Genomic DNA, 26,170 nt, shown 5'->3' on the forward strand with positions numbered 1-26,170 from the left:
TGAGGCCTATCTGTGGCCTACCGTGGATTCTTTAATCACTGCGGTGACTAAGAAAACGGCATTGCCGGTGGAAGGTGGCACGGCCCTAAAGGACGCCCAAGACAGGAGGTTGGAGGCGGCTGCTTTAAGTTTGCAGGCCTCAGTTTGCGGCTCCTATGTGGCCAGGGCGTGCCTGACTATGGTGCAGCGGGCTTTCCCCTCGGATCATTCCTTGAGGGATGATTGGCCAGCCCTGGAATCGGGCTTAGCCTATTTGGCAGACTTGCTGTATGATGTCTTGAGAGCCTCAGCTAAAGGCATGGCTCAGACTGTCTCTGCGCGGCGGTGGCTTTGGCTGAAACATTGGTCTGCTGACCACGCCTCAAAATCCCGCCTGGCTAGATTGCCTTTTAAAGGCAAGCTGCTCTTTGGGGTCGAGGTGGACAGAATCGTGACTGATCTCGGCACGTCTAAGGGCAAGAAGTTACCGGAGGTCAGGGCTCGGGCTAGTGCTCGTCCCGGTACCTCCAGAGGACGGTTTCAGGAAGCCCGTCTGTACCGCCCGGGCAGGTCGGGTGCTTCTGCCCCCTCTTCCTTTAAGAGGAATTTCTCCCCCAAGCAGCGTTCCTTTCGCAGAGACCGCCGTCCCGGAGGTGCTCCCTCCGGTCCTCCCCCAGGGTCTCGTACCCAATGACGGGGTATTGGTCCACGCCCCAGTGCAGATTGGAGGACGGCTGTCCTCGTTTCTGGGCGAGTGGACCACAATAACTTCAGACGCTTGGGTGCTGGAGGTCATCAGAGACGGCTACAAGCTAGAGTTCTGCCGACCCTTAAGAGACGGGTTTGTACTCTCTCCCTGCAAGTCTCCGGTCAAAGCTGTGGCAGTGCAGCAGACTTTGGACAATCTGATCCGCCTGGGTGCGGTCGTTCCGGTGCCAGAAAGTCAGCTTGGCAAGGGGCGTTACTCCATTTACTTTGTGGTCCCAAAGAAAGGAGGTTCTGTCCGGCCTATCCTCGACCTCAAAGGAGTCAATCGGGCCTTGAAAGTGCGGCACTTTCGCATGGAGACTCTCCGCTCTGTTATAGCGGCGGTGAAGGCAGGGGAGTACCTGGCATCCTTGGACATCAAGGAAGCGTACCTGCATATTTCCATCTGGCCTCCTCATCAACGCTTTCTGCGTTTTGCAGTCCTGGGCCGACACTTCCAGTTCAGAGCCCTCCCGTTCGGGTTGGCTACTGCTCCGCGGACCTTTTCCAAGGTAATGGTGGTCATAGCGGCCTTCCTGCGAAAGGAAGGAGTACAAGTCCATCCTTATCTGGACGACTGGTTGATCCGAGCCCCCTCTTATACAGAGTGCGGCAAAGCTGTGGACCGGGTAGTTGCTCTTTTGAGCTCCCTGGGATGGATCATCAACTGGGAGAAGAGCCAGCTGCGCCCGACTCAGTCCCTGGAGTATCTGGGAGTTCGATTCGACACCCAAGTGGGCAGAGTGTTCCTGCCAGACAATCGGATTGTCAAGCTTCAGGCTCAGGTGGACCAGTTCCTAGTAGCCTCTCCTCTTCGGGCTTGGGACTATGTGCAGCTGTTGGGCTCTATGACGGCCACGATGGAAGTAGTGCCCTGGGCCAGGGCTCATATGAGACCACTACAACACTCTCTGCTGCAGCGCTGGACTCCGATGTCGGAGGATTATGCGGTGCGTCTTCCCTTGGATCCAGCAGTGCGCAAGGCGCTGAGCTGGTGGATGCAGACAGACAAGTTGTCTGCGGGAATGCCTCTGGTGTCCCCAGAGTGGATTGTCGTCACGACGGACGCCTCGTTATCGGGCTGGGGAGCCCACTGCTTGGGAATGACAGCGCAGGGGCTCTGGTCTCCTGCAGAGGCAAAGTGGTCTATCAACCTCCTGGAACTCAGAGCCATTCGGTTGGCGCTTTTGGAGTTCATCCCGGTACTGGTGTTGAAGCCTGTACGGGTCCTGTCGGACAATGCCACGGCTGTGGCCTATGTCAACCGCCAGGGAGGTACCAAGAGCGCCCCTCTAGCCAAGGAAGCTATGAGTCTATGCCAGTGGGCGGAAGCGAACCTGGAACAGCTGTCAGCGGCCCACATTGCCGGAGTCATGAATGTCAAGGCGGACTTTCTCAGTCGCCATACCTTGGAGCCCGGAGAGTGGCAGCTATCTGCTCAGGCGTTCTTGGACATCACGAAGCGCTGGGGCCAGCCGAGCCTAGATCTGATGGCGTCATCGGCCAATTGCCAAGTGCCGCGCTTCTTCAGCAGAGGACGGGACCCTCGATCCCTGGGAGTAGATGCTCTTCTCCAACAATGGCCGACACAAGAGCTTCTCTATGTGTTCCCGCCCTGGCCCATGTTGGGCAGGGTACTAGACCGGGTGGCAAAGCATCCCGGCAGGATAATCCTGGTGGGTCCGGATTGGCCCAGGCGTCCCTGGTATGCGGACTTGATCAGGCTCTCAGTCGACGATCCTCTGCGGCTGCCAGTGGAGCAGGGCCTGTTACATCAGGGTCCCGTGGTGATGGAGGATCCCTCCCCCTTTGGTCTTACGGCCTGGCTATTGAGCGGCAGCGTCTGAGGAAGAAGGGCTTCTCAGACAAGGTCATCGCCACTATGCTGAGAGCGAGGAAACGCTCTACTTCTACTGCTTACGCCAGGGTTTGGCGTATCTTTGCAGCGTGGTGTGAAGCAGGCTCTCTTTCTCCTTTCACTGCTCCAATTTCTTCAGTGTTGGCGTTCCTGCAAGAAGGTCTGGACAAAGGCCTGTCGCTCAGTTCCCTTAAGGTCCAGGTAGCGGCTCTGGCTTGCTTCAGGGGCCGCCTGAAGGGTGCTTCCCTGGCTTCGCAGCCAGATGTGGTGCGCTTTCTCAAGGGGGTTAATCACCTGCGCCCTCCTCTGCACTCAGTGGTGCCTGCGTGGAATCTCAACCTGGTGCTGAGAGCATTGCAGAAGCCGCCGTTTGAACCCTTGTCAAGGGCATCTCTGAAAGACCTGACGTTGAAAGCAGTCTTTTTGGTGGCTATCACTTCAGCCAGAAGAGTTTCCGAGCTCCAGGCGCTCTCATGTCGAGAGCCTTTTCTACAGTTCACTGAGGCAGGAGTGACTATTCGCACAGTGCCTTCCTTCCTGCCCAAGATTGTTTCTCGCTTCCATGTGAATCAGCAGCTATGTCTCCCTTCCTTTCGTAGGGAGGATTACCCAGAGGAGTACTCTGCTCTTAAATATCTGGATGTGAGACGAGTCATCATCAGATACTTGGAAGTGACCAATGATTTCCGGAAATCGGATCATCTGTTTGTCCTGTATACAGGTCCTCGTAGGGGTCTGCAGGCTGCTAAGCCTACAGTGGCAAGATGGGTCAAGGAAGCCATTGCAGCGGCTTATGTGGCCGCGGGGAAGGTGCCGCCTATCCAGCTGAAGGCTCACTCTACAAGAGCTCAGGCGGCCTCGATGGCAGAGGCCGGTTCCGTCTCCTTGGAAGAGATATGCAAGGCGGCAACTTGGGCTTCGGCCCATACATTCTCCAAGCATTACCGCTTGACTGTGGCTGCTCGGGCGGAGGCCCGGTTTGGAGCTTCAGTGTTGCGGTCAGGGATTTCTATGTCCCGCCCTGGGTGAGTACTGCTTCGGTACATCCCACCAGTCTATGGATTGATCAGCTTGATGATATGGAAGGTAAAATTATGTATAATCATACCTGATAATTTTCTTTCCATTAATCATAGCTGATCAATCCATAGCCCCTCCCAGATATCTGTATTGTTTTTATTCTGGTTGCATTTCAGGTTCAAGTTTAGTCTTCAGTTACTTCAGAAAGACGTCGTGTTCAAGTTTTTTCACTTGGATTCTTCAAGAGTTAAGACGAGTTTGTGTTACAGTGAGCTGCTGCATTCCTCTCCCCTCCGTTTCACGGGGCTGGATTGAGACTTAAAATTCTGCCGGCACTCCCTCCCGCTTCGTGCGGCTGTAGGGCAGTTTTGTACCCCTCCCGCTTCGGCGGTGTTAGGGTCAGTCAGCTCCTCCCGCGGTTGCGGTTGCAGGATAAGCCAGATCCCCCCGCATCGGCGGGTGTGGTGTCCCTCCCCCGCTCCGCGGGGATGAGCTGGACGGATTCCTCTCCCCCACTTGTGTGGGGATGAGCTGGGTTAATTCCCCTCCCCCGTTTCGGCGGTGGTGAGCTGGGCAGAGTGTCCCTTCGTGGGTGTAATTCTCTAAGTGCTGAGTCCTGCGGATGGAGCTTTGATATCGACATACTGAGGAGTTTCCGGCAGCACATGACCACATATAGGGAGGCAAAAGTTTGCTCTCTATCTCCACCTGCTGGTAGATGGACACAACCCACCAGTCTATGGATTGATCAGCTATGATTAATGGAAAGAAAATTATCAGGTATGATTATACATAATTTTACCTTAGTAAAGTCACCAGCTCTAATTTGTTTTTTCACTTTTTTTGAATTGGGAGTGGAATAGTAGAACTTCACCCAGAACAGCCAAAGATGCACAAAAACTAGAGCAAACAAAAGCAGAGGGATAGTTAATATCAAATAATCAATGGTAAATGCCAGTCAGTAACTAATATAAACATCGATAAATCATTAATAAAAATAGCATTAATAAAAAAAATATATATATATGTATTATGCCAGCCAAAGCAGTAGTGATATACTTAACACATGCGTTTTTATGGATTTGATTTCACATTAATCCTTTAGATGTGGAATTGCTAGTTAATTAGCATTGATGCTTAATGATGATGCTTTCTGACCTGGAGAAATATGAAACCACTGCTGTCTTGGTGCACACAGGTGGGCATAATTCTCAATAGATTGCCTAAAATTAGGCACCAGGATGATGTACCCTAAGGGCTAGATTCTATATATGGCGCCTGAAAAATACATGTGTGACTTAGAAAAAAATATGCCTAGGTGTATTCTCTATAGTACACCTAAAATTTATAGAATAGGCTTAAATTTCTGTGTGGTATATAGAATACGCTGAGCGCCTCTCCGTGTGACAAATTTAGTTGAGGCCATTTATGACATGTTGTACTTGGCGTAAATCCCAACACCTAAATTAAGTGTGCAGCGGGTGTATGCTATAAAAAGCGCATAGATTTTAGAAATGCCCATGGCCATGCCCCTTTTCAATTATGTGACTTCGAGTTTACACACAGCACGTTACAGAATATGCTCAGTGCTTTCTGCCCGTAAATCTTAATGCCAGTAAGCACTGATAATTGTTTGTTAACATCTCTCTAGTTAACCAGTTAAGTTACATGCATTGTTATAGAATACTCTTCGACTTCTGCGTGGAAATTAAGGCACGATATATAGAATCTGGCAGTAAGCGGTGAATTCTATGTATGCCACCGAAAAAAAGCGCTATTCCATAAGCCGTGATTACAGATAAGTGCAGTTTATAGAATAGCGCTTATGCCCGCAACATGTGCCTGACTTTAGGCTCGGCCATTTGCAGGAAACATGATGCAAATGTACGTGCCTAAATTAGGCGCATAGCCCCATTATTCTATAACAACGCACGTAAATGGTAGGAACACCCCTATTCTGCCCATAACCCTCACATTTCCATGTCCCCCTTTTTTTTTTTTTACTCGCACATAAAATTTAGATGCAGATCCTGCGCCTAAATGTACGTATGTAAGTTCCAATTAAATCTAATTAGTACTGTTAATTTCTTGTTAAAAAGCAAATTGTCACTAATTGGCTCGTTCAATTAAATTGCGCATGCAAATTGATGTGCATCTAAATTTGCATGCACAACTTTTGGCGGCTTTTGTAGAATTAGAGGGTAAATGTAGATTCTATAATGGCAGTTATGCACGCAGTGTTATTGAATACTAGCATAAGTACGCATTTACACATTTAACTTTAGGCAGGAGTACTTGAGCCAGCCAAATGGCTGGCATAAATGCTCGTTGCCTGATTGTAGGCAGTTAGGCGCGTAAATGCAAGTCTTCTGTAAAGCATGCACGTAACTGTCTGACATTTCCCTGACCCTCCCATGCCTCTACCAGGCCCACATCCCCTTGCAATTTGGGTGCGCAACTTATAGATTAGTGACTAAGGACAGTTATGTATGTAATTTCTAATTGGTGCCAGTTAGCACCAAGTAACACTAATTATAGCCATAATTGGTTAAGGTCAATTAGGGTGAGATTCTATATATGGCACCTAAAAAATGCACCCGATAAACAGTTCCAACTAACCGTATTCTATAAACCCCGCCTTAGCTTAGGCACGTTATATAGAATACTCTTAGTTGATATTCTAGCACCTAAAAATACATGTGTCCATTTACACCAACAAAAATGTGGCATAAATTCCTGCTCGTAAATTTACATACACTGGGCCATATTCTGTAACTACATGTGGAAATTTTGGAACGCCCACGAAATGCTTATTTCCCCACCCATAACCATCCCCCTTTTTGCCTGTGCACGTTAGAATTTAGGCTCAGTGCGTTATAAAATACACTTAGAGATTTGTGCACTTAAATTGTAATTATTGCCAATTAGTGCTCATTATTGCATTTTAAAACCTGTTATCAATGCTGATTAGCTTTTTAAGCCAATTAAGTTATGCACATAGTCATAGAATATGCTTGGATTTTGGCGTGGAACTTTAGACATGCTGTATAGCATCAGGCATTTAGCGTCTAATTAATCTATTAAGTTAAACACACAACTGACCTCATTCTACAAACTGTGCGTGCAAATTTGGCCACACAACTATATAGAATTGGGGGGAGTGTATTGCAGTTGCATTTTTTTTCTCCCTCTTTTAGATGTCAGTTTTGGTAGTCCTCATTGAATGTCTCTAGGAATAATAATACTGGTTATCATTTTTATAGCATTACTTCCATACACAGCACTGTAAAATGGTGACAATTGTTCAGGTACTATATGTCCCATCCCCAAAGAGCTTTACAGTCTAAGGATGCTTGAGTCAGCAGGAGATAATTGACTTGCCCAGGATCACAAGGAGTGTGTGTGAGAGAAGGGGAATTTGAACTCTAGCTTTCTAAGTTCTCAGCTCATTGCTGTAAACCACTAGGCTAATTCCTTTCTAATCGGTTCTGTTAGGCAGATACCCAGGGTTCTGTAGTTCAGTTAAGTATGTATTGTCCAATAAAATACAGAATATTGAATATCTGTGTGACAGACTCATTTAGTTCTCCTTTTTGTGCTTCACCGGCTAAATTACAAATGAGAACTGCCGAAGCAAGTCCCAAAATGGCAGAGAAAATAAACTTTCTCCAAGGACAAGCAGGCTTAGTAATTCTCACCAGTGGGTGACACCGACCCCGTGTCTCCTGGTCTGCAAATTACAAAAGTATAAACAGTTTTGTGGAGCGCAGGATACACTCCCTATGCGGGTGCCTTCCCGCCCTCTGCGCAAACACAGTCTCCTCATTTTTTTTCTATCGCAGTGAAGAGAGGGTATGTTTTTTTGTTGTTTTTTTTTTTTTACCATCTCCTCACATTACTTGGTCCTAAAGAGCTTTTTTGGTGCCTTTCGGCTATTTTTGTTCCATTTTTTTTCTACCTTTATTGTGTTCTTGTTGTGGAACCTCCTTCCTTTGTTTCCCTTACAATTTTTAGTTTACTTTTCCCAGTTAGTTTCCTTTATTTTTTCATCATCATCTGGCCGATTTTAGGCCTTGACTTCGGCCGGAAACTTTCCCTTTCTTTTTTATTGTGCTCTGCCCCTTTTCAGGCACCATCGCTTCGCTTAATTTAGCCGAGGAAGATTTTCGTTCCATGTTCACAAAGGTTCCCAGTGGCTTTAAGCAATCGGACAAGTTCTGAGAAAGACACCCATTCTTGGTGTCTACAGCATTTTGGGTCCGACCATAGCCCCACTAACTGTGTTCTCTGTCTTCGCATGAAGAAGATTACCCAGATTTCCAGAGAGGCTCAACGTGAGAAGATTTTTGGAGCCAAGTCCAGTTCCTTGATGTTGGCATTGAGGTCGGAGGCATCAACGCCCAGCATTTCACCAGTATCAGGAGCCTCAGTAAGCATGGCTGCTGCTAGACCCTTAGACACTGGGAGCAGTGAAGCATTGAGTGGGTCTCCACCTGCCTCGAGGCCTCATGCTGTGCAGGGCCCCCAGGTCCATCCATCATTAGGCCCGACCCTGAGGCAACATGTGGATTCGACGTCCTTGTTGGTGCCTCAAGGAGCCTCAGTGACACGCTTCAGGCGAAGGCCAAGAAACATAATGATTGGTCACCCTTGACGCATGGTGCCGGGAGCTCTGAGGCGTCGTAGGTTTCGGCACCTGAGATGCGTCGGCACTGGGAGGACCACTCCCCCTCCATACAGGAAGTACCGATGCACCAGTCTCCTAGCAGCCAAGATCCTGCTCCCACATCGACACCAGTGGTTCTGCAACCTTCGCCTGAACTGGCACCCCAGCTTTTCCCACTATCAGCCCTCGATGAGCGCATCCATGCCTTGCTCCCTGAGCTGCTGGATGGCCTCATGCAATGGTGTGCATCAGGGGTGCTTGCGCCTACCCTGCCGTTGTGGTCCTGCTTGGCCATCAGCACTGTACTACGTGTTGCCTTTTGGCATCGCGTCAGCTCCCAGGGTCTTCACCAAATGTCTAGCGGTAGTTGCAGCATCGCTATGTAGACTGGGAGTCCATGTGTTCCCATATCTCGATGATTGGCTGGTAAAGAGCACCTCTCCAAAGGTTCTCTGGAGTCTGTGCAGATGACTATTCGGGTGCTAGAGCTACTAGGCTTCAGTTTAAACTACTCAAAGTTCCATCTTTGCCCTGTACAGAGATTGGAATCATAGGAGCTCTGCTCGATACACAGAAGGTTCGAGCCTATCTTCTGGAGGCAAGAGCAGATACTGTTGTCACACTCACTTCCAGGGTATGAGCCTCACAGCAGGTCACAGCTCGGCAGATGTTGAGATTGTTGGGCCACATGACTTCACAGTGTATGTTATACCCATGACACAACTTCACATGAGATCAGCTCAATGGATTTCAGCTTTTTGGTGGTATCAAGGCATGGGGAGCCTGGAAGATATCATCCTAGTGTCCCCAGAGCTTATACGCTCCCATACGCTCTCTTCAGTGGTGGACCATTCGATCCAGACTCCCATTCCAAATTCCTCAGCCATATGGGATGGGGAGCTCATGTATATGGTCTTCAAACACCTTGTGGACCACCCAGGAAACAAATCTTCAGATCAATCTCCTGGAGCTTCAGGCAATCTGGAACATTCTAAAGGCTTTCAAAGATTGGCTGTCTCATCAAATTGAACTCATTCAAACAGACAATCAGGTTGAAATGTATTATGTCAACAAGCAGAGGGGCACCAGATCACACCCTCTCTGTCAGGAGGCCATCTGGATGTGGCATTGGGCTCACCAGCATGGCATTTTCCTTCGAGCCACTTATCTGGCGGGCAAAAACAACACCATGGCTGTTGACTCAGCAGGATAATGCAACCACATGAGTGTTTTTTCAATATGGGCATAGCCCGCAGGATCTTCCAAGCATGGGGCACCCCCTTGGTGGATCTTTTTGCCACTCAGATCAACCACAAGTTTCCTCAGTTCTGTTGTAGGACTCAGGCTCACGACAGTCTTGCATCAAATGCCTTCCTTCTCTTTTGGAGGACATGACTTCTGTATGCATATCCTCCCATACCTCTAGTGAGGAAAACTTTGTGAAAACTCATGCAAGACCGCGGAATCATGATTCTGATCGTGCCACACTGGCCGCAGCAGATATGGTTCCCTCCTCTTCTGGAGTTATTCTCCGAAGAACTGTGGAGATTGGAGTGTTTTCCGACCCTCATCACACAGAACAAGGGATCTCTTCTATATCCCAACCTCCAGTCTCTGGCTCTCACAGCTTGGATGTTGAGAGACTAGAATACGCTTCCTTGGGTCTTTCAGAGTGTCTCTCCTGGGTCTTGCTGGATTTCAGGAAAGACTCCACTAAGAGGTGCTGTTCTTTCAAATTGAAGAGGTTTGCCATCTAGTGTGAGAGCAAGGCCCTAGATCCCCTTGCTTGCCCTACACAGACCCTGCTTGAATACCTTCTACATCTATCAGAGTCTGGTCTCAAGACCAACTCCGTAAGGGTTCACCTTAGTACAATTAGTTCTTATCATCAACGTGTAGAAGGTAAGTCTATCTCTGGACAGCCTCTAGTTGTTCGCTTCATGAGAGGTTTGCTTTTTTCAAAGCCCCCTGTCAAACCTCCACCAGTGTCATGGGATCTCAACGTCGTCCTCACCCTGCTGATGAAAGCTCCTTTTGAGCCACTGAATTCCTGCCATCTGAAGTACTTGACCTGGAAGGTCATTTTCTCGGAGGCTGTTACTTCAGCTCATAGAGTCTGTGAGCTTCAGGCCTTAGTGGTGGATGCACCTTATACTAAGTTTCATCACAACAGAGTAGTCCTCTGTACTCACTCTGTTCCTGCCGAAGGTGGGGTCAGAGTTCCATCTGAACCAATTGATTGTCTTGCCAACATTCTTTCCACAACCTCATGCCCGTCCTGGCGAAAGCAGTTTGCACACCTTGGATTGCAAGAGAGCATTAACCTACTACATGGAGCGGACCAGGCCCCACAGACAGTTTGCCCAGCTTTTTGTTTCTTTTGATCCCAACAGGATGGGGGTCACCATCAGGAAATGCACAATCTCTATTTGACTGGCAGATTGCATTTTCTTCACTTATGCCCAGGCTGGGCTGGCCCTAGAGGGTCATGTCATGGCTCACAATGTCAGAGCTATAGCTGCATTGGTAGCCCACTTGAGGTCAGCCTCCATTGAAGAAATTTGCAAATCTGCAACATGGTATTAAGTCTACATATTCTCATCTCAGTACTGCCTTGAGCAGGATACCCGATGCAACATTCGTTTTCAGCAGACATTGTTGCAGAATCTGTTTGGTATCTAGAATCAAACTCCATCCCCCCTAGGCCCCTCTTATTCTGTTCCGGGCTGCACTCTCATTCAGATTGTATGTAGTTTCAAGTTAATCTGCATTATGTCCGTGCCGTTGCGAGGCCCAATTGACCATTATTTGGGGGGCCTGGATGCTAAGGATTCCCCACGTGAGAATTACTAAGCCTGCTTGTCCTCAGAGAAAGCAAATGGTACTTACCTGTAGCAGGTGTTCTCTGAGGACACCAGACTTTATATTCTCACAATTCCTCCCACCTCCCCTTGGAGTTGTCTCCTTTGTTATTTTACTTTATTTTTGTTGTATTAAGCTGAGAAGACCACGTTCATGCAGCGGGCGACATGGCACCCACACATGCACAGTGGAGCGTCTCTCGCGCTCCACAAAGCTCTGTTTATACTTTTGTCATTTCCGGACCTGGCGACAGGGGTCGGCATCACCCACTTGTGAGAATATAAAGCCTGTGGTCCTCGGAGAACACCTGCTACAGGTAAGAACCTTAGCTTCATCTGATGGTACAATGCTATAGCCTAGAGTTCCTCACTCTTGAGGAGCAGCTTTGTGGTGTTGATGTTGAAATGCGGTTTTATGTAAGTTTAGAGTAGAATGTCAGCAGCTGTGTAAACCCAGAGTAAAGTCAAGCAAATGCTGGTGGCATAAGAGGTTTCAGCTGTCTGGTAGCCTGTTCAACTTGAATAGATTGTAAGCTCTGTGAAACAGGGACTGTCTCGTGTGGTCTAGTACTACTGTAGAAGAAAGTTGTAATAGTAATGTGGGAGAAAATGTCACACTCTCCAATTGGTAGAGGTTTGTGCCTTCAGAGACCCAGTAGATGTTTTTGCAAAACTCCATTGATTTTAGAAAGGATTTTTCATTCATTTGAGCATAAAAGACCTTGCTGTGCAATTAGGCATGTACTTGTATGCAACTTTAGAGTAGATGTGTTCAGAGGCAGAATTTGGGCAGAGTGTGGTGCCATGATTTACATGCATACTTTAGACACTAATATTTACACCTCCTCAAGCGTGGGCATAACTGTCTGCAGCATAAATCTAGCTGTTATTTCTGCAGGATTTGTACTAGTACGTTATAAAGACACATTTTTGAAAGGACGTCACAATAGAGATATCCACGTCTGCAGTTGTTGCAGGAATTACCACTATTGTTAGCAGAATCTGTGGTACTTCAGGAGTCAAACACCACACACCAGAATGAGAGAGGAATCTTCTTTATTTGCCAGCAAACAAAGTAGGACATCAGCTCTAGCTCTCTCTGTGTCTTGTCCTTCTGTGTCTCTTCTTCTGAGCTCTCTCTCTGTGTCTCCTGTCTTCTCCTGTCTGTTGTCTCTCTCGTCTCAGCTCCTTCTCTTCTAACGTAAACTGCTTCTGCTCCCATTTATACCCTTCTAGCCCCCCTTTCTCACCAGATGGTAAAGAATAGATTGATTACCCTGTCTTGAACTAATTATCTCTATACATTTACTCAAAAATATCAGTTACATAGGTTTGAGATATTTCCTAAACTGACCTATGACCTGGGGCCTCTCAAACTAGACAATGTGGCACCTATCTCCTGCATTTTATTATTATTAAATTCTCAGATTCCCAATCATAGCTTCATACACAGAACTAGCTAGGACTGTGGATAATTCAAACCAGATGATGACCTCTTAAACTGCAGACAAATCTCACTTGAAAAGTCAGACAAAGATGTAACACTGAATTGAAAAGATATTCTACATAGAAATAGAACTTATTAATTAAACAGAATAAAACATATTTTAAAATAAGCAGAAATCAGAATTCCTTATAAGACAAAATCTAAATCATCTAGAATTATTTAAATCTACTCTATCTCCTTCTAAACAGCGTTCAGTCTAATCTTTTAAACTGCTTGCGAAACTGTCCAGTATGCCTTGCTCAGAATGGCATCCAGATGTGGTAAATAATACCTATGAACAATCCATCACTCAAAGAGGGACAAAGAAAGTTTCATTTCTCACTGACCTTTCTAACCTCTAGTCTAGCAAAAGCTAGACATTTGAGCAATCAAAACCAGATGGCATTCCATCACTTGCAGGACTGAACCAAACTTAAACAGAATTAACAAATATGATTTCTCTGCCCAAGCTGCCTCACAGTTACAGCAGGTCAATGGTGTAAATGTTAGGCGTGCTAGGTTACGCTAGTATTCTGTGTAGAATAATCTGAGTGCCCACTTGCCATTATAGACAGGCAGCTCCCACATGTCTCTGGGCACCCAGTTGCAGAATTGCTCCCTTAGAGCTTAAGAAGTGTGTCTGAATGTAGGTACAGAGTGGAGCTAATGATTTTCTCTCATTTGTAGGTATAACTTGCTACCCAGGATCATTGAATCCAAATACCTGGATGCGATGGATGCAGAGCATTAGAGGGAATTTATACCTGTGGAAGGGCTCCCAGCTGACTGGAGCAATGACTGGATGTTCCTGAGTCCACCCCTCACCCTTTCTTTCTGGGTTGGACTATATACAGCTTTTCCTTTGGTAACATCGTCATCCAGGAGCATAACAAGAGGAACAACCAAAATTTGCAAGTTTGTGAGCTAAAAGGAATGGTCAAGAGGTTCTGATCCTCTTGATATCTTTGAGGCAAACACGCTTTCGTGTGATGTGCAAAACTGGAAACTCCAAAGATGAGATACTTCTGTTGTTGAGTTGTACTGACCAGGGGTGTCGGCTGTCCTTTACTTTAAGAAATGGTCACTTTTTATGCCTTTATGTCCCTTGTCTCAAACAAATTGAATGTTAAAATATGTAGGTAGATGGACAATATTTGTCCCTTTGTTTTTTTAAGAGTTGATTATTTTGGTCTTTAGTTGTCTTTTCTAGAATCAAAGCAAAATGTTTAATTGATCCTGTCTAAGCTAATATCCCTGCACTGAGTAGTTTAGCCGCTGAGGAATAAGAAGTGATCTATTCCAGTCAACAGTGTGCTGTAAAAGATTGAGAATTGAAAGGAAACCATTTTTCCTGTTTCTACTGTTTTACATTAGTTGCTTTCTGCAAATCTACCAAAAGTATTCAGTAGGGGGTCTTTTAAGAATCCTGTTATCAGCTTGAGTCCTTCTAGGTTTACATTTGAGTTTTAACTAGGACCGTCTGCAGATTTTTATTTTTTTTTCTCCTACAGATTTATGTAAGCTCATAGTAACAACTGGAATGCTCCATGGTGGATGTTCATATGTAGATTTGTTTAGTAGCACTCATACTGCTACTGGGTTTAAACTACCTTTAAGCTATGTTATTTGAATTTGTGCTACATTTGAGAATTGTTTGAGCCTTATTTTGTTTATGTTAATGTTCTGTAGTTCTGAGATTGTATGTTCACACAGCAACAACTGCTTTCTTTATGCACAAAGTCATTTGGTGTCAGTCCCTAACATATGCTTAAATACCAGTCAAGCGTGTTGACCTTTACAAGTGCATATTTGATTTGTGTGTTTTCTGTATATATATAATATATACAGTTGTATACTTCTACATTTATAGAGATATATATATATTTATGTATAATATGCAAGTGCTCAGTTAATTTTTTTTTAATGTTTGAAAGTGAATGGAAATCGTTGCACCGGATTTTGAATTATTCTCATGTTTTTGGAAGAACAAATAATAGCAATGCCACAAATACTTTGAAGGGTTAAGCCTTGACACTATTTTATGTTGGAATATAAAAAGCCAGCTTAATGTACTTTTATATATTTCTCAGATTATTTTGAGCTGGGGGAAGAGCAAATACATCATAGCTGTGATAACACCACTAGTTGAGTTTCAAAGACACATTCTCACAGCAGTTCAGATCAACAGATATTAATGCCAACCAAAACCTAGAACTTCATCCAAAATATACAACAACATGGACTTAGCAACTGAAGCCAGCTGTTAACAACTTTTTTAGTTTTGTTTGGGTTTTTTTTTCATTCGGCATCCACAATGCAATGTTTCCTTCTTATAAGGGCACCACAAGGACCAGAATATAAATATCTGCTTACAAGCAGTGTCCTTAGCATAAGAATTGCTTCTGCAATCATGGTGCAAGGCGGTGACTGTAACAGGATTGTTGTGAGTTCCTTTTAAGAAGAACACTGACCTACCCCTGAATATATACACGAAAGAACTGAAAAAGGGTGCAGTTCGCACCACAAGTAGAATAATAATTTTGTGGCCTTTCATTTGCATGACAGTTTCATGGACTATTGAAGCTTTAAATAAGTGTGTTACAGTACTTCCTCTCCCCTCACTGTTCAGCCAAGAGGATTGACAGTACTGTTAGCTGCACATATATCAATAGATTCTAGAAAAAGGGTTTTTGTGCAATCATTTTTTCTATGGGAATCTTGCCAAAGATTAGTGGGTTGGGTGTTTGATTTAGTTATATCTTTGGCTTAGTTTGCTTACACTGTTCAGCCCGGTTGCTGAATATGTTTTTTTTTGTTGTTGTTTGTTTTTCAGTTTTGTTGTCCTCTTTTCTGAAGAGGGGGCTGTAGCTGACAGTGAGCTGTGGTGCTCTTACTGTTACTGTCTGATATGTGAATTTTGCTCGTATTTTTATTGCATTTATAAGGGCACTTTTATAACAGTCCTTTTAGTGTGTTTTTTTTTTTTTCGTTTTTTTCTTATTGCAAAGGTTATATGTTTTATTCGAATATGAACAAATCTAATTTTACTGCTGTTTAATTTTTTTTTAGTTTTATGTTTTGGAGTAGTGGAGAGATTGGGGTTTTATTTTTCTTTTGTCTTGTGGCATACTTGTTTTCCTTTTTGACTATTTGACACCTTGTGGCATGATGCACAGTTCAGTTTTTGCTGTGGGTTCTGATATGCAAGTAACGGTAGTGTATAGCGGGAAGGAAAAGAGAAAGCACAATAAAAAATGAGAAGGAAATAAAAGGATTAAAAACTAGGAGAAAGATGATATGAAATAATATTCAGCTCAGCTAATTTAGGTCCTGTTTACTAAGGCGTGCTAAAAACAGTGTGCCTACAACACAGCTTAGTAAACAGGGCCCTTAGTCTCTGAAAACTTGGAATACAAAGAATTTATGAAGCTGAGGTTTAACACAAAAAGTCATTTATTTTCTGTTCAATGTGAAAAAGAAAACTTTGTTTATCTGAAAAAGCTGGTCAAGTTATATAAGTAAAGTAAGAGTGTTAAGTAATTTGGTGTAAAATGTAATAAAAAATAGTCTAGTTCAAGGAGAGTTAAATCTAATTTTTCTATCTTTTTATAAAGCATATCAGATATGAAACCTCCATAGTTCTTAGTTATAAGTGTTCCAGAGAATGTAATTTTCATCCTGGGAAGACATTCCTTGTATGGAAAAGTATAGTAGCTTAAATGTTTTAACTGTGGTGCAATAATTTTCTGGATCAGACTTAAGGGGAGCATTGTTTACATGGCACCTAGAGAATCAAGACACTGGGTATGGAATAAGATACTCCCAATTGGAATGAGTTCCATGTATATAAAGTAACAAAATGGGACCAGAATTGATTATTAATTCAGTGGTTCCATCTTTTAAATTTACTGGACAAGAAAGCAAAATTTTAAAGGGTAATCAGAATTAAAATTAATGTCCTGGGTAAATATTCATGATCTGGTACATAAAGAGGGTAATTTTATAAAGGGTCACCTATTCTATAAAGAAAAATAGGTGCCTACCTTTCTTTATAGAATATTGCATAACAGGTCAAAAACAGGCTTTTAGTTTAGGCACAAGCACTTATAGCAGCCATAGAGCTGATGTAAATGCTAGCTCCTAGATTGTTAAAGAATGCATATATTTTATAACCTACTGTATGCACATAAATGTGTGCACCACCCATGCTCCATCCAAACTCTGCCCATGTGAAGGCCCACCTGCAAAATATGTGCCAGAAATTATTATTCTGCATAAGTGTTCACATATACACGTGAATAGAATGCTATTACTTATGTGCATTCTTGCTCTTATTCTAAGTGGAACCTTACAGAATTGCCTCATTTAAAGTGGTCATTTACAGGAATTTCAGCATGAGGGATCACTATGGAAAAATGGAATTGTTAGACAGAGCATGCTATTAGCCCCGCTGTATATGTCCTTTCTGAATTGTCTGCGAAGTCTTGTTAAACACAAAATGAAATATTGTAATACAGATTTCTATATCAAATGTATTTCTTTGTTAGTAGAAAAATGTTTTAAGGGAATAATTTAAAAAAATATATTTTCCATATGTAAAGCTGTTAGAAAATTGTGCAGGGAAATAAGCCCTTAGGGCAGTGTTCATTGCAAGGTCCCGGGACAAGTGGCAGCCCCCATTGACCCCAGGTGTGGCTCTACAACTCTCTCCTCTTCATACAGACTTCTCCCCACCTTGTCCAGAGGCTTGCCACTAGCACTGTCTCCAGCACAAATTGTTCTGTTTGCCTTCAGGACTGTGGAGCTCTCAAGCATACAATCTCCCACACTGTTCTTGCAAGACTGTGAGCAGTGAAGAAGTTTGGATGACACACGGATCAAGCTTACAGAGATCCATATGATGTTTGAATATAACAGAGAGCTCTCCCAGAGACAGTGCTTGCAGCAAGACTCAAAAGGTCAGGGGGCAGTAACAAACAGACTGAGCTTGGAGAGACTGGGGACAGAATGATGGTGACTGATTGGGAGGAAAGGAAGTGATGGGTTGAGAATGATTGAGATGGGGCTGGGGGCGGTGTGTATTGGGGGGAAGAGATTTTAGAGAAAATGTGGATTGGGAGAGGCCAGATAGACTGAGAGGGAGGGAGAGTCTGGAGAATCAAAGATCATTTTATTTATACATATTGCTCTGTGTTTCTGAGCAGCCAGATTGGCTGTATTATTAAAGAGGGACCCTCTCCCTTTATCATCTCTGGCCACCATCTGGGTTATCCAGCACTGGTCCTGGGTTTTGCATTAAATTATTTTTTCCCAGCATGGCCCCCACTTCAAAAATAGTGAAAACCACTGTCTTAAAGGGTAAGCCTATAAAATAGGTGATTAATGATTAGCATACTGAAAACACCAGATACATGCCTATGCCCAATTCTGTAACATAAGAATAGCCATACTGGTTCAGATCAATGATCCATCTAGCCCAGTATCCTGCTTCCAATGGTGGCCATTCCAGGTCACAAGTACCTAGCAGAAACTCAATTAGTAGCAACATTCCATGCTGTGTATGTGTGCTAGTGTGTGGTTTGTAAATGGGCATACACATGGATGGGGGGTCGGAAGTAGGGCATGGCACAAACTTGCACACACAGGATTAGATTCTATAAATGGTGCCTAAACAAATAGTGCTTAGCACTATTCTATAACCCGTGCTTACTGCTACGTGTGGTTTACAGAATTGTGCTTAGCGCCAGGAACCACAACTACATTTTAGGAATGCCTCTGACCCGCCCATGCCCCTCCCATGGTCACACCCCCTTTTCAGATCTGTGCACTAGAATTTACTCGCATGTCTTTATAGAATGCGCCTAAAAAGATGTGCACGTAAATTCTAATTGTCAATTAATGCTGATAATTGCTTGTTATTGCCCAATTATTGGCACCAATTGACTCGTTAATTAAGTTACATGCAAAAAGTGGATGTGCATCCAAATTTGCTCATGTGGCTCAAAGCACCATCCCCCAGATTCTATATATGGTGCCTAGATCCTGTGTGGAGATGCGCAAGTAACTTAATTGGCACAAGGTAATCAGTGTTCTTAACAGCACTTAACAAGCAATAACGAGCACTAGTTGGCAATAATTACAATTTATGCATGAGAATCACTAAGCATATTCTATAAACTGCGCCTAAATTGCAAAGCGCTCAGTTCAAAATAAATGCGCGTAGCTTAAAAGGGGCGTATTTATGGGCGTTCCAAAATTTCTGTGTGTAATTACAGAATACGAGTAAGTGCGCTTAAATCTATGCGCACAGATTTACACCAGGTTTTTATTGGTGTAAATGGACGCGTGTAGATTTAGGCGCTATGGTATCGACTAAGCATATTCTATACACCGCACCTAAATCATATAGAATACGCTTAATTCCACATGGATTTTTTTAGGCGCCATATATAGAATCTGGTACCATATGTGGAATCGGGGGGGGGGGGGGAGTACCATGAGTTATGCACATATCTCCCTCAACTAGGCGCATGTGCTTACACCAGCTCTAGATGGTGTAAGCACTCACACCTATGAGTGTATATGCCTAGTTATGCTAGTATTCTGTAAAGAAAAATATAAATCACTCCCTTATTGGTATGCTAACAAGATGGTGCGTTCTTGTGTGATCAACCATGCATAGTTGGATGTAGTTTGGGTTGAGCAGGGACAAAGTTGCAGTGTACACGCTGGAATTCAGATTTAATTTCTCACTCTTTGCAAATCTGTGCTAAGTACGTACTACAGTTCAAATACTATAGTTATTTCCTTGCCCAGAAGGGCTTGCAGTCTAAGTTATACCTGAGGCAGTAGAGGGTGAAGTTACTTGTCCAAAGTCACAAGGAGCATCAGTGGAAGAGGTAGATTTGAACCCTGGCTTCCCTGGTTCTCAGCTTGCTGTTCTAACTTCTAGGCTGCCACTCTGCTCCATGAATAATACTTATACATTAAAAGTATGAGCACTATTGAGAGAGGTCTTCTTGAAAGGGTTCCCCACCCATATCTCATTGATCTCGTTTTCAGGATTCCCACTGGGTGTTCATTTCATACAGATACATGTTGTGCATATGCATTTTGGGTTATAACAAGACCTATTAGGTGAGGCTCCAGGATCAAGTTGGAGACAACTGTTCTAGAAGTTATTCTGTGGAAATATAACTCTAGTGGAATAGCCCTTTGGTGTGCATATACCTGCACAGATATATCAGTAGCATGCAGAAAGCACCTGGTGTATTTCACATTCTTTCTGAAATTCTTATGTACATGATATTTTTACATCAGGCAAAAAAAAAAACCCCAGCAATTTGAGACTAAAAATTCTTTCTAAAAGAAAATGAAGTACAAAATCAGAAGACTATTTTATTGTACAGTATTAGTATCCATATAACAGAGCATGTTACAGAGATGATTGCTAATATCTAATATATCCAGCCAGTTATTTAGGGGATCTTTTACTAAGCCTTAGTAGCATTTTTGCTTGTGGTAGATATCAGCTGGCAGTAAACTCCAAGACGCCCATTTACCGTGAGCTAAAAACGCTACTGTGGCTTTGTAAAAGACCCCCATAGTTCCTGTGGCTTTCAAAATTCTAGTTGTGGAAAATATTTTTTAAATTCATTAGAAAAATGGCAACCCACGTTCAATACGGCATCCAGTGGATTTCTCAGATTTTAACTGTTTGTATCTAACTGGCTATGTAAGTGTGATCCTTTTTTTTTTTTTTCAAAGGGAAAAGTGCCATTTATCTGTAAGAAAATCAGCATTCTTAGATAGAAAGTTAGGACTGCAGCTAGTTCTTGTGTTCTCTTTTACTATACTGTTCTCTTCTGCAATATCAACATGTTTTGAAGGGATTGTTTTACCAGAAAATTGGTACATATCTTAGTGAATTTTGAGTGTGCGTGTGTCTTTAGTATGCTTTTTAGGTTTTGGGAAACCGTAAGGGTATTGGATTCAGAGCCTAAATGTGTGCATCAGAAGTTATGTGGCATATACCATGCAAATACCTATGAAACCCTGGCACCAGAAATGTATCCTTTTGAGTTTGATCAAAATTCTTTGCTTCTCATTTGTTTATGTAAACCCACATTTCCTAGAATACAAAAAGGTTTTGTCTTGCAAATTGTATTCCTGCACTGAATTTGGCTTTGAAAGATAGGACATTGGAAATGTAAATGTAAACTGTACTGTTATCCTTACACAGTACTACATGCAGTACTGTGAAATTTAATTCAGGAGCTGGATTCTGTTAATACAGTATGAGGGAAATGCTGTAACAGGGAGCCAGAGCGAACTAGGCACTCACATTCCCTTATAGAGTAGCATCATAAACAGGTACATACACATGTATGCTGATATAAATACTTGCACCTAAATGCTAGACATGCACAAGTGTGAGTCCTGTCCATGTGTACGCCCACCTGTAAAATATGTGCATATTTACAGAATAATGTTTATTCAAACCTTTGGCATTTACATGTATATCTTACAGCTATTCTAATCAATTACACATGTAAGTGGTGCATAAATTACTACTACTACTTAACATTTCTAGAGCGCTACTAGGGTTACGCAGCGCTGTACAATCCAACAAAGAGAGACAGTCCCTGCTCAAAGAGCTTACAATCTAATAGACAAGTGAACGGTCGGTCCAATAGGGGCAGTCAAATTGGGGCAGTCTGGATTCACTGAACGGTAAGGGTTAGGTGCCGAACGAAATGTTGGCACCCACTTTATAGAATTACCCCCATAATATGTGGCATTTGCAGTGTAGCAATTTCGTTCAGAAATAGTTTGGAAGGCAATGATTTCTTTATTTCTTAATTAGCCTAGCTTTCCCAACTAGCTCTGAATGGCATATCCAGTATTCAAAGTTGTATGTAGCATTGGAATGAGTAGTATGTTGTGTCGAAGAGACTTTCCTATATGATGCTGCCCAGTAGTATTCATACCCATTTTAAAAACACCAATGTGTTATCTTATAAATGGCACTATACTATGAATTTGATATATTTTGTCAAATGGACTTATCTCCTGGTGAGAAACAGTAACACTCTAGTTGATGGCATTGACTGCCCATTATAGTGTGTGCCTTATCTAAGCCAAACATATTAAATACAAAAGTGTCTAGAATACAAAGAGCAAGGTAGACCAAGTGTTACTAGAGTGTCCTGAAATTCTGCACTACATATGGCAACCTAGTCTGGGAGTCAATGGGTCAGGACTATTGCAACTCATATCGAGCACTTGCTAAATTGAATAATTATATACTTTCTTTAGAATAGTTACACATTATTTGAAAATCCTTTAATAGAATCAATACACCATAGTGATGGGATGCATTACATTGCATTAACCCCTTCAGAGTTTGAGCTATAATGTACATGAAATCTGGGGGGGGGGGGGGGGGATCCTTTCTAATTAGCAGCAAGAGCAGTTAATTATGCTAGTATAGGATGGAAGGCTTTAGGATGTAGAATAAAGAAATCATAATTATCTTCTCCCTTCATAGTATCAGATATGAGGCTGGAAATTACCTTCAGATCATGCATGATACATTTCTTAGAAACAGAGAAAAATATAGGCAGATAAAGACTATATGGCCCAACCAGTCTGCCCATCCATGCTATTCATGCTCCCTATCACTCCCTTAGAGATCCTATGTTCTTTCCATTCCAATTCATAGTCTGTTAAATTCACCCCAATTTTTTTTATTATGTATACACCACACCATTGCTCTCCATTCTGTTTAGCTATGGTGCTTTGCTATCTACAGTGGGTTTGACTTCCATATCTTCCTATTAGACCAGTCCAGACTAGCAGGTTGTATCACCATACCAGCAAATGCAGACAGAGACTTTCAGTAATTATCCCAAAAGTCAGTTGTTCAAAATAATTTCAGCTTTGGCATTAGTATACTGAAATGTTCTCGGCTGCACCACTCCTTATCATTAATGTGACTGCAAAGTTCATAGTCTCTGCCTCCATCTAATGACATAATCTGCTAGTCTGGAGTGGTCTAACTAACGGCACTCAAGGAAAGGAAATTAACAGGTACGAATAACTTCATCATATTTGCATTGCACCAGATAAGAAAAATCCCTAATCTAGTTTTTGGTAGTTCTTGGCACAGGTCAGGAAATATGGTTACTGACTGTGGATTTCTTTCACAGAGACTTTCGTTAAGAAATTGAAAGCTGAGGTGCTTGTAACAAAAGCACAGTAATAGAGAGAGTGCCTCCTTGTAGTAGTGGTATTTTCCCTAAAAAAAAAAAAAAAAAATCATTTTCTCCAGCACAAGCCCCTATATATCTTTCCATGCAATATTTCCTTCATTGCTTTCTTCAAGATAACTAAGAACAGCATTGACCTTTACTTAATTCTATAATTCGATTTTACTTCCTGCAAAGAAAAAGTTCCCAACTGTTATCTTTCTACAGAAAGTACTTTTCAAACAATGCCTTCTATTCGTATTCTTTGCTTTGATAACTAATGTATATGGTTGATTGGGAAGTGTACAGCAGGCATATTGGAGAAAAGCGGTTTACATTTTATGTTCTATATTTCTTGTCAGATTTTACTTTTTTCCTATGAGTATCTACAACTGTGATGAATTCTGAAGTAAATGACACACCTCATAGATCCCACTGGGGTTTTTTAAAATTCACTTCACTAAACTTCTAGTTCTCCAAGTTTGACATTGGGCAACCATTGTTTCAAAGACACAGAGAATTTTATAAATATAAAGATCATATTTAAGCATTGTGTCTGAACCAAGGTTTGGACCCTTCCTGCATCTGAGTAAGAGAATTTGGGGAAATATTTGATATGCACTTCAATTTACCTATATTACTGGGATGCTTAGAAAATTGCATTTTTTTTTTTTTAATTGTGGTGGCTCTGCTCCCTCTTCTGGGGTACTTCCTGGCCAATTGGTTTTCAGGATATTAGTAATGAATGTGCCTGAGATAGATTTTCATGTGCTATCACATGTGATATTTTTAGTGGAAAGCCTGAAAAATCAGATTGGGTATATCTCAAAGACGCTGTAGCTCTGTCGCTTTCAGGGCCCCCTAGAACTAGGGGCGACTGCAGAGACCTCTGCCCAAAAGGATTTAAGAGGTTCTGAGGGCTAATGTGCAGTAACAAAATATTTTAATTCATGTATAGCTAGGGAAATATAGCATCACATTGTAAATGAAGCAAATTGATCCTGATGAAATAAAAACTTTCTATGGGTTATTTTTGTCATAATATGGGGGATTTCCCCCCCCCCCCCCCCCCCCCCAATATAGTTACCTTTACCTGAACTCCTATAACACCTTAAATTATCTTGATCATCATTTAAGGAGGCCAGCCCCTTTCCTTTGATGTTTATAAGGATGGTCAGGCAGTGCCTTAAGTTATTTCTGTGCATATATGCACATCCCCAGCTTATAAACCTGGGAATTCCTGGCCAATCTATAAACATTTTTTGTTACGGTCAACAGATAAATAGCTGCATGACTGTAGAGTTCTAGAAGTTTTAAAGGGCTAGCATTATCAGTACCAGTGTATATTTCTTTTCAACAGTTGGGTATCAGAGAGATAAAGCTATATTTTACATAATTGGATTACTTCACCAAAGGACAGTAGATTTTTATTATACAGTTCAAATTGTATGCACACACAGGACTAACCTAAGCTAGCTGGCAAAAGCCAACAGAATGTGGTAAGCCAACCCGCAGCATATACAATGGCTCTTAAACAGATCTTTAACTTAGGTACCTATTTTAACGGTTTAAATACCCTTATTGGATCATGAAATGTGCACAGCCACCACTTCAAGTTTTGTTTGATCAGCAAAGTTGAAATGTTGTATTGAATTGTTTGCGTAAATGGTGCTGTCACAGGGTTTCTTGCTGGGCAATGACTTTGCCTGTGAGTTTCTTCTTATCAAAACAGTCAGAACCAAACATTCTTTGAAGTAGAAAGGTCAATATTACAAGAATGATGCTTCTTTCTTAGGACGAAACTTGGAAGGACTTACTTTTACATATCTGCTCTTACACAGAGAATGTTCATATAATACAGGGTGTCTGGAAAAAAAATGGGACCCCTTACATAGTTTCAAAATACTTTGCAATTGTTTTTGGTGGGTGTGTGTGTGGGGGGGGGGGGGGGGTGGTTATTTGGAAAAACATTGTGGGTCCTTTTTTTTTTCTAGAAACTAGATATATATATAGAGAGAGATCTGTAGCCTATGAAGATAAAGTAGCAGGTAATATACATAAACCATATGATAATGATATGAAGGCTTAGACCCTGGGATAGCTTTTATTCTCAGTCTTTTCTTCCAAAAGGCAGTGAGCAACAGAATCCCCTGAACTGTGGCTCCAAAGAAAACATAAGCTTAGTGCTTGAAGGATTTGCACCTTGCAGGGATTATTCCGGTTGTCATGCCTCTTCCAGTCCCTTTCTGTCTATCTCTTGGAATGTATGTGGCAAAACAACCCATTTTTAATTTGTATAGATAGAAAAATATATCTTGCACTTGGTAAATATGATTTAAAATGCATGCCTCTTTAGTTGGGTAGTGTCAATGCTGTAAAATGCTAATTTTCTTTTGATAAAAGAGTTGCTTGAATAATTCCTTTATTGTATAAGGAACTCTTGTATTTATAAAATAAAAATGGTATGTCTTTTGTCTCTTTGTCTGATTTCATTTTTTTTTTTAATGAACAGAACCTTACTAAGAAACACATCTTTTGCAGCGTGTCTAGAATTTAGTAGGACTAGACCATATGTTCTGAACAGAGAAAGTAGCAGGAATGAGTGAGAAAAGCAGCTCTCATTTTCATTTTATTTTGTATAGGTTTTATAATTAGGGTATGTGATCAGTAAAGGGCATCATTCTTGCCAGGATGATGCATCTGTGGGATAGTCAAGCCTTTATTGATGTGTATCACTTTAAATATTCATGAAATAAGTTTGCATGCATTTGATCGTCATTTTGGAAGTAAACTAGAGGTGATGACATTTATTACATAAAAATAAACAAGTCTGTGATTACCAAATCTAATTCCGGACTACCTGGAGCAGGCCTGGTTTTCAGCTAGCCAGAAAATGCAAAATGATTGATCAAATACATACAAATTTATTTCATGAATATTCAAAACAATGCAAATCAATATAGAAGGCATGGTACACTTTGTAACACAGAAAATCTTTCATCAATATGAAACCCCATTTTCCACGGGGGCTGTATACAGGAAATCAGAACGCTGGGTTAGGATGTTTACAATTTCCTCTAATATTTTATATCAGTTTCTGCTGGACATGGAGTGTCTTGTGAAATACATATAATGACACTGGCAAATATATATGAACCTGTGGGCACATATAATAAGAGCATCAATGTTCTTAAACCTACATATGCAGAAAAATGGGCATCACTGCTGTTTTTACGTATAAGTGTCAGGATCACTCTAGAGCGTATATTGAGCACTAATAAACCTTGGACTACCTGTGTAAGC

General features: G+C 42.4%; 1 protein-coding gene across 2 annotated transcripts in view; it reads left to right on the forward strand.

Annotated features, from left to right (window-relative positions):
* Positions 1-16,681, forward strand: part of SLC4A11 (solute carrier family 4 member 11) — a 357,901-nt gene extending 341,220 nt beyond the window's left edge. For both annotated transcript variants that reach the window (XM_030190992.1, XM_030190993.1), the window contains one exon: positions 13,305-16,681. In XM_030190992.1, the coding sequence (XP_030046852.1) occupies positions 13,305-13,368 (64 nt within the window). In that variant the 3' untranslated portion in view covers positions 13,369-16,681. The remainder of the gene's footprint in view (positions 1-13,304) is intronic.
* Positions 16,682-26,170: the final 9,489 nt, after the last annotated feature.

Source organism: Microcaecilia unicolor, chromosome 2, assembly GCF_901765095.1.
Source record: "Microcaecilia unicolor chromosome 2, aMicUni1.1, whole genome shotgun sequence".
Lineage (NCBI taxonomy): Eukaryota > Metazoa > Chordata > Amphibia > Gymnophiona > Siphonopidae > Microcaecilia > Microcaecilia unicolor.